The sequence below is a fragment of the Homalodisca vitripennis genome, chromosome 6 (assembly GCF_021130785.1).
Source record: "Homalodisca vitripennis isolate AUS2020 chromosome 6, UT_GWSS_2.1, whole genome shotgun sequence".
NCBI classification, from domain to species: Eukaryota; Metazoa; Arthropoda; class Insecta; order Hemiptera; family Cicadellidae; genus Homalodisca; species Homalodisca vitripennis.
In genome coordinates this window covers 8,664,824-8,674,676 of record NC_060212.1, presented here as the reverse complement: position 1 = coordinate 8,674,676, position 9,853 = coordinate 8,664,824, and the positions used below count along the sequence as shown (strand labels likewise).

The following is a 9,853-nucleotide window of genomic DNA, read 5'->3' as shown; positions in this document are numbered from 1 at the left end:
TCTTCAGCATATCATGGATATTTGTTTTCTATACAAATTATCAATGAAAGTTTCATGAACTTTTAATATAAAACTTGACATTCAACAACACAAAACTTTAATTTTTTCATTGAGTTAGGGTTTATAGCACGATTCTAATAATAGCAGTTACGGTGAGCTAAAGAGGATGATATAACCCAAGAGTGCGCTGTTATCAAAACATCACAGGATTATACTAAGTTTGATTACATATTTATTTATTCTGTTTTATCGTAGTCATCATGGTTAAAACCAACGTACAAGTATTAGTTAAACCTCATTCATACTATCATCAACTAGTTCAGATTCTTTTTGTCAATATATTATAAGATCATACACGCAAAATATAAAGTCTATATGTAGGTTCGTTTGCGAGATAACATCGGGCAGCCTATTCAGTATTCAGACGATAGACAGACAGACAAATGAAATGTATCAAACCTCACGAATGAAACGCTTCAATAGCGATCCACCAATTATGAAAATAACTATAATAGTATTTAAACGTAACATTTTCAAAATTCATCATAGATATTCAAGCATCTTATAGAATCATGCACTGAATGCTGAATTATTAATTGAATATTAGTGCAACACTAATTTTTTCAGAGGTGCTTATTTTTTTATAGACTTTTATTTTTATTATTTTTACGCTGGAATTGGTTTCCTTAATCGAGCGACTCAAAATTTTATTTTATTGAATTCATGAATTTTTTATCCTTATCGAAATATTACTTTTTCCCAAAGAATAAAAAAATACTAGTTATTTTTACCACTAGATAAATTTGATTATCATGTATTGCTATATAGCACTTTCAGTCCATACACTCTGTATTAATCTGCAGCAAGCATAATTCACATTTCTCCTCATACTGACGTTCGGCTGAGAGTGTTTTTAAAGTTATTACTTTTATGTTCTATTAAACATATTTAATTAGAGAGCACGCGATCTTGTGTATCTATAAACCTATTGGATAATAATGAATCGTATTCAAAACCGTAATTTTTACTCTAACATGTTTCAATAGCACAAGAGTATTCCTTTCATAATCTTGAATGACATCAATTAAAAGTATCGCATTGTGGTATAAACTTACACAACAGTGGACAAAGAACATTTCGAATAGTTTGTGAATAAAGGTCTGGAGGTCAAGTGGCTTACTATTGATGCTGTGAGAGCTGATTGTTTGATCGCTTAATAAACTCTTCACTTTTGGCCAGACTGACTAAAATTTGTCCTATGTATATTCGATTTAGCTTTTTTGCATAGTTCAAACGAAACATGAATATTCCACTGTAATGTATAAGCCTGTATTTGCTTAAGTGTGTTAATTTATTTTAAAATGTTTATATCAATAACACGATAATGCTGAATTCTAATATATTGAAAAAATTAATAAATTTTTCGTTTGCATACGTTCTTCTCTTTAACTGAATGGTTTGCCGTTGAACATGTCATTTTCTTATACGTAAATTTTATTAAAATAATACATTTCAAAGATAGAATAGCTCCTGATTGAATATATGATTGACCTGATTAAAAATGTGTAAAACTATATGAGAGGGGAAATTGTGTGTGTGTGTGTGTGTGTGTGTGTGTGTGTGTGTGTGTGTGTGTGTGTGTGTGTGTGTGTGTGTGTGTGTGTGTGTGTGTGTGTGTGTGTGTGTGTGTGTGTGTGTGTGTGTGTGTGTGTGTGTGTGTGTGTGTTGCTAAAACATAATGAGACGACAATCCCATAAAAGAGAATCTAGATATTATCTAAAAATATTAAAATTTTAATTGTTGTATTTTTAACATCACGATTTAAAGTAATGAACATTTTTTAACCTAGATTAGTATACTCAACTGGTTAGGGCACACAAAATAATTCTTAATATAACAGATTTTTATCAATTGCAAGTTTTGGAGCTAAATGTGTATAGTTTATTTTTCGTATTAAAATTAATGTACATTTTATTTCGTGCTCATATGTTGCTGAATTTGATTTATTTTCCGTACAAATAATTTAGTTCCTTAGCACAAAGACCTATAGTTTATATTTGATGAAAACTTCCTTTTCCATTGCTGTCCAAAATTAAGTATAATTAGTGTTTATTTAATTGTTTATTATATGCAATGAAGCAATAACGTGTCTTGTGCAAATATCAAAATAAAAAAAATAATTCTGAAATTGTAAAATGTAATTTAATTTGTTACATTAAAATTTGAAATTAGAGGAATGTTTCTTTGACAAATAAGCGTGCAATAAATAAATTACCTAATGTTTATATTGGTTTTTGAAAGTGTAAATATAAATACCATCAGTTACATAATAATAGTTACATTTTATACTCCAACATCTTTAAAGATAAATATTTAATGTTTTGGTTGAAGTTCATATGCAAATATAATGTAAATACATTTTTTTAAACCTTCAGTGTGATATCCTGAATTCAATCACGTTACTCAAACTTTTTCTAGTTAATTGATATCCAAATTTCAAAAACAAGATATTCAATGTGTCTTGTTTAGAACTATTCAGCATTATATTATTGCAAAAGTTTTAAAGCATTTTTGTAGTTTTATAAATTGCAAAAGTAATTATTTTTGTCTTTAAATTACAACAAGTTAGTGTAGCCTACAGTTAGAACTTTCTATCACCAAGGTAATGGAATAATGACAATCGATCCCGTATCCAGTATTCTGTAGTTTACACCAGTATATTTCAACGAAAATTGTACATTAATTAGAAATAATCTCTGCGCTGAATCTACGATGAGCACAAACCAGTGGCTGGAGTCTACTGAGTGCAGAGCTGGAGATCCTGGAGTTGGGTGGTGACTCCCACGTCAGCCAGAGACTGCTTGCACGTTGCTATGGCGGCCTGAGCTGCGGGGTCCTGAGCCGCGCTTATTGGCACCAGACATCCACCGAAGTCTTCACCGGCTGTGTTACAGAAGTAGACCATTGTTAAACACTGTACTTTCATTATAGTTATCCAAATGTATGGTTGACAGCGACACAACTTCCTCATTACAAAATTTCATTACAAATTAACAACTGTTTAATAAACAAGATAAAGATGTTGTTATAGCCTACAATGTTTAAATGTGATTTTAAGATAGTAAAAGGAAAGTATACGAGGTCTAGTTATTATAGAAACCCAAATCAGTGTTCGTACCTGTTTCAATATTGTCGCTGCAGCGATAGTAGCAAGCACCGTACTCACTGACGTTCAGGAAGTAAATGTTGTAGGACGAGCCTTCGTCTACAAACATAAGACTGAATCAAGACATTTTGTGTGTTTACGTACCAAAATAAAAAACCTATTTTGTTTAATGATATTTCCAATGTTCGTTAGTTAGCTGCATGTTAAATACAGTTTCATACGAAAAAATATTCACTGAATAGTAGTTATAAATAATTAGTACTAACATATATTTGTTTTTTAACAGCTAATTAGCATCGGTACATCAGAATCTAAATGTATTAATAGAAATGTTCATATGTTCTGAGACTACTTTCTATTCATAACTTAGTTCTAAACTTTAGCTTCAGTAACTATAATATTAGTGGTAATAAAAATATTTTTAATATTACAAATTACTACTCAATAAGTTTAAAAAACTACTAGTAAAATAACAAAAACACTAACCTCATACAAATTGTAGGTAGAACTTTTAATGGCAAGGTTTATATTATTATTTAGCTCATAATTGTGACACTACATTCCAAAGATCCTTAATTTAAAAATATTATTAACTGTACAACTCTAATTTCATCCTTATCCAAGCCGTGGTATTATTTTTCATGTTATATTGCTATTAATGATTACATAAAATATTTTATATTTATGAGCAAGGCATGCATACCATGTGTTACGTTATAGAGATTACGTAGGTTGTAAGGTAAATTTCAAATTTGTTACTTATTTTATTTTTAATACGTTTAGCGGACATCTATATAAACAGAAAATCGTAAAGAAGAAAGGATTTAATGTTCCCACTCTACCACGGAAGGCAAAAGAGAAAATATATTTAAATATATATTTAGTGATATGGTTCAATGAAATTCAATGAAAGTTTAGAGATAGTCGTGGTTCATTAGAGAACTCATTTTTGTCTACTTAGAATGAAGTTTTAGAAGCTGTAACGGATACGTTACATTAAAATAAATAGTAAATGTGATAGGCTTTGTGAAAAATGTATTAGCTTTAGACTTTTTGTCTTTACAGGGTCGTTTTGCAATGGGTGCGGCGTAGGGCAGCTATGTGTGGTGAATGATAATCAAATTTTAATAGAAACAAATTTTAAATTTATTGAATAAAAACTAATACTAATGAAACATGATTTTGATGAAATGAAATTAAGGCTATGCTTAAACTAACATCCTACAACACAAAATCCAATTAGGTTGAAATAATTATTTAGAAATTACCCCTACTCCCTAGCAGTTAAAATTTAGAGTCTGATTAATTAAAAATGTTGTTCGAAAAGGTTTAAATACTCTTAAACATATTCACCAAATCCCATGATGGCGACACGGCGGTCCTCACAGACTGGAATTATCACGAACACAGATGAAACTTTTTGGACACTATTTAAATGTAATTAATGGATTTAATTATGAATGGCACTGTTATTTGCATAAAAAGTTAAATTTGGATCACATTGGAAAAAAAGCCTGATTACTAATTGAAAAATTTTGAAACTGTTTCACTACGTACTACATCATAAAGAGGTCGAGGAAGAAGACTCTCTCTTTCCCAAACTCCGCATCAGTAGCGCAGAGAGGGAAAAGTGTTAACCTTCAAAACGGAAATTTTCCGTTTTTCTGGTCGAAAAATGATCCGCTTTTACTTCTGGCTAACAACCCACTCGAATTCGGTGCGCAGAAAACGAGTTTGCGTTCCCGCGGGGTCGCTACCCTCCAATGAGAATATTCGTTACGTTAGCCAATCGTGGCACGCGTTTTGCCGTGTTTTGCTTTGTTCTTCGATGTTGATGAGGAACTATCGAGTTTTATTAAATATGGCCGCTTTACCATTCGAGATTTATGTTTGAGGTTACAAAACTGTCAGTGACGGGCTATGTCACCATGCACAACTAACCTTCATAATAAATTGAAATTTGATTATTCTCAAATATGAGAATGATAACATTAACTAAGCAATTAAATTGTCGGTTTGGATTCCTATTCATTTAGATTTATTATTAATAGAAAAATATTATTTATTGTATTATATTATTCTCGAATTTATTATTAATTGTAAAAGTTGATTTAGGTTACAGGCTAGGCCTATACCCGTTACAAAGCAAAGTTCTAGAAAATGTTGTAGAGATGAAATATTTCTCGATATTTGAGATTGCTAGACTGCCATGTAATATACTAGACATATTATTATTTTTGGATTGTTACAGTTTGATTTTATTATACAATTTTCTCAATTTAAATTGGAAATTGTTTCCCATAAGTCCAATTTAAAAAGGTTTGCTAATGCTCAGCCAAATTTCATGGGTGTATTAAACGGACCATTATTTAACCTAACTCGGTATTGCCTAATTATGAATTAGAAATTAATGCACAATGTCTAGTCTGTAAGCCAGTTTGCTCTCACCTAATATTTATATTTCCAGGAGAAAAGGTACCTACGCATGTCAGAACATTCAAAAAAACTTTCAAATCACTGCTTATAAATATACGCTAACACTCACATGTGTCGGTAATCTGGCCACAAGTCTGCTCCTGGGTTGTGTACTCTACTGTCTTGACAGATCTGAAACATTGGACCAATGGATGACTCTTGATACAATAACACATTGTAGCAGTGAAAGAAACAGGATTTTTCTGGACATTTTTCATCGTTCAGTATTGCAAAGAATCATTAACACTACGTTTCGAGATCTGAAATCTGATCCCTTCTTCAGGTAAAGAACTAAACTAATAAATTATATGTTCCATATGTAATATTTTAGCTTCGTCGCAATTAATACGATGGTCTTAGGACCAACAATGATTTGCAATGCTTCTTTTCATACTGTAAAGAAAGTTTTCGGGATCCTTTTTGCCATATTTTAGTTTTGTTTTACGAGACTTTGTATAAGAGTATCGTGCGTTTTGAACGCGGTTCTAATATTATGTTTTCTGTCAACTCTTCTAATTTTCTCCGATGAACCCGTCGCGTAAGACATTTATATAGACTCAAATCTATAATGGATTATTCTGGTTGACGGATCAGGAATAGTGCTTCAGATTTGTTTTAAATTGCTTATTATTTATTGTAGGTATTCATTGGTCCTAAGATCCGATTCAACTTTCTTAAATTCTTCATTTAGTCTACTATATCTGAACATAAGATGTTTGCTCTGTCAAATTACGAGTAGCCTAGGCCTCTCCTTTTTTGACAGATTTTTTATGGTTTGCCTGATAATCCAATATTTTTCTGTGTTTGTTTTCTTTATATTAATACACACTCATCCAAAAAGAAATTTTTAGACCTCCACTTCTATTGCGTGGCAGATGGAAGGATAAATACTTTTAATATTATTCAAAAACTCATTTATTTTAGTGTCTCCATGGAAAAAAACTAAAAACATATCATCCACATACTTCTAAAAAATATTTGGTTTGTACTGAGCTAAAGGTAAGGCTCTCCATAAGTTTCTCCACAAATATACTGTCGAAAATAGGAACTAGTATAAAACCCATTGCCATACCATTGTCTTGACCGTAAAGTTTGCCCTTTAACTCAAAAGAATTACATTGAGTGCATAATTTTAACAGTTACATAAATATTTACATAAGCAATTAATTCCTTTAAAAAAAACGATTTGTCTTATTTGAGACGCAATTTAACGATTTCGAGAGTTTATGGAACAGGAATTTTCGTGAATAGACTGTCGACGTAGAAAATTACTAGTTTTTCTGTTTATAGCAATTTAAGGGATTTTGACATTTTTTTTAAATCCGTAGAATTTTTTATATATGAGTAAGTTTTTCCTTACCAATGTCGTTAAAATATCCTAAAGGACTATAGACAAATTCCTGCAAGGTGAATCACGAGAACTGATTATAGCCCAGAGAGGGATGATAGGTTTGTGGATTTTGGATGGCCATAAAATATTTATCTGAAAAATGGGCTTTGTGTTTTCTACTTTTAATTTAAATGAATCAGTTTAGTCTTTGTTTGAACCTGTATATTGGCCACTATCCAAAGTTTCCGTAATATTTTCTTTACATCTTACTGGGCACAACAGTAGCGTTGCCTTTATCAGCTGGTAAGATTTTGACAGTGTCGCCATAATCTATTTCTCATCTATTGCTAAATTGGGCTCTATTGGACAATTCTTAGCAGAAGACTGACACCGAAACTGGTCACCCTTTTCCTCAGATAGCTGTGTAACAGTCAACTCGATTACAGTAACAAAGTATAGTGAGTTTACTGATTTTGGTGCCACAGAAAAGTTGAAACCCTTAATTAAAGCAGATATTTTCCACTTAATTAAGAATTTTTAAAGAAAGTTTGATTACATTTTAATTGTTTTCATCCGTATTCGCTCTGCCATCTTTAGGCAAAACAATTTTTTTTTTTGGCCTCATTTTTTATATTTAGAGATTTATTTTCTTGCCTATTTCAGAAGCTCTTTTACGTCTATTTTGGGTGCTTCAAGAATACTATTAAATTCTGTACTGATCAGGTTTTTGATTAAGTTTTTTTTTACATTCAATACCATTTTGAAGGAGGCTTCTTTTACGACGATTAAATGTAATTCTTTCTTGAAGTATCGATTTATGTTCAGATAATAAGAATATACTAAAACATTTTAACCAGATACTAATAACAAAGTGACTTACTATGTAAAAATACTAATTAGTCCCATTCCACTTCATTTTTAATTTTATTATCATACAATAAACATCTACAGAGGAAATTGGCATTATTGAAGCTATCAAATACACGTTATATATGAGCAGCGCCTGTAATTGATGAAGTGTACATATATTTTCAGCAAACATTTTCATAGTTTAAGTGTCTGGAAAAAGTTGAAAACCATAACACGCTGAACAATAAAATGAAAAAGTAATAGTATATTGAAAGCTTTCTGTGAAGATATGAACAAATTCGTATTCACAAAATTTAAATTATATTCCAGTCTAATTTAAACTCACCCATCCTTGAAAAATATTCTAGCGTAAGAGCTGGCGGATGAGCCTGTAGGAGCATCAATTGCACCGTCCCAACACTGAACCACACTTGGGACCTCAACAGCGGGCAGAGCGGCTTGGGTGAACACTCCCAGGTCGTGAAGCTGTTCAATAAACAATCATCATCAGGGCCCATACTGTGTACTGTGGTGAAGGAAGGCAAACAGAGACGAAAAGGTGACTTAAGTGAGCTAAGTGATATTACTTGCCTTTTGGAGAACTCCGGTCGGACAGTTGTTTTGAGCTAAAATCTTATTGATGATGTCTTGATTACATTTACCAGTAGCCTCGACTCTGAGGGCGACGAACAGTGGAAGAACCAAGAGTACACGTAAGGTGGCCATGACTTTAACTTGGTGGCTGGGTACCGGCTCGTGTGAACTACCTTACCACGAGTTAGAGGGAAGGATGGAATACTCTGGTAGAGATGCTTTATATAGGCAGTCTATACACCTGCATGCTGTTCCACCAATGAGAGGAAGAGAGGCTCGGATACAAAGAATGCACAGACAAATACGTGGAGCAATGCCAAGGTCACATACTTTCACTCGGTGTATCACAATGTACCTAATGTACAAGTGGTAACCGGGAAATACTGGCTTTCATCATGAATTACAGACACTAGTCCCATGTGGTTCTAACAAGCTCTAGAGGTCTTTTTCTGATCTGATATATTCGTAAGGTGGTGCAATACATAACGGATTTGAAAAGAAATGATTTAAATTTACAACTTTTTAGATTAACTTATTTTTTAACTTTAAATTAAAGAAATATATAAAAGAAATGGTTATATATACCGAAGTATAGCCGTGTTCACAATAAGCTGTGTTACGTAGTGTTTGTTAGCGTCATAAGCTGGGCAATGACGTCATGCCATCAATCGGATAATGCTCGTTAGTGCGTTTAAAAATAAACTTGTATGCTTAATCCATTTGTTTCCTGAAACAACTATTTTGCAGAGTTTCCTTTATATTTCTTACTTACCAGTCACTGTATAAACATGTTCTGAATGGCAGATAACATGAAAATAGCTTTACTAAACTAAACAGCTGAAATATGAATCATTTCCTACTCTCATTATCCAAAGAATTATATCTTTGTGGATTCTCTTCGTTATTTAAGAAAATCAAACATAGGTTTATTAAACAACGGAACATAACCAAATATACAAAGTCTCATTAGACTCTCACTCTATTTTAGTTCATGCAGTACGCTAACGGTCACTGATTGCCACACTTCTCACTACCGTTCATACCCTTAAGAAGCAATCACGCAATTCAATTATCCCTCTAAGATGAAGATGTAATGGTCTGACCTCCCTTCGCAAGCCAGGAAATGACGAAACAGAATTCTCCACTAAGCCTATCAATCATATGAATCCACACTTAGTCAGTTTTATGAGAGCCAGTGAATTATTTTATGAACAATGAGTTTTCCAGACTCCTGCTCAAAGTCAGTCAGGTCTTTACTTGATTTTCTAGTAAATTATCTTGCTTCCTTTTAATTGGACATCGTTACTCAGATCTTAAAGCTTCTGAAGCAAATGATTACCAGTGTATCTCCATTAGTATTATTAGTATTAGGTTTTGATCATTACGGTCACGGACCATTCTTGGGATTAAGTTTTTGCAGGAATAATCAGTGTAAATA

General features: G+C 32.3%; 1 protein-coding gene across 1 annotated transcript; it reads right to left on the bottom strand.

The window, feature by feature from the left end:
- Positions 1–2,695: 2,695 nt before the first annotated feature.
- On the bottom strand, positions 2,696–8,623 carry LOC124365143. The gene is made up of 5 exons (XM_046821094.1): positions 8,413–8,623; positions 8,168–8,307; positions 5,713–5,774; positions 3,180–3,266; positions 2,696–2,944 (listed from the first exon to the last, which is right to left on the bottom strand). Exons 1-5 carry the CDS (start codon positions 8,545–8,547, stop codon positions 2,799–2,801), a joined length of 570 nt encoding a protein of 189 aa, XP_046677050.1. The 5' UTR covers positions 8,548–8,623; the 3' UTR covers positions 2,696–2,798.
- Positions 8,624–9,853: the final 1,230 nt, after the last annotated feature.

Excerpts from the sequence above, each read along its gene's own strand:
- LOC124365143 (XM_046821094.1), bottom strand. The coding sequence starts at position 8,547 with ATGGCCACCTTACGTGTACTCTTGGTTCTTCCACTGTTCGTCGCCCTC. Across the intron at positions 8,308-8,412 it reads CGACCGGAGTTCTCCAAAAG|CTTCACGACCTGGGAGTGTT; the intron begins GCAAGTAATATC and ends TTTATTGAACAG. Across the intron at positions 3,267-5,712 it reads TGGCCAGATTACCGACACAT|ACGAAGGCTCGTCCTACAAC; the intron begins GTGAGTGTTAGC and ends TTATGTTTGTAG.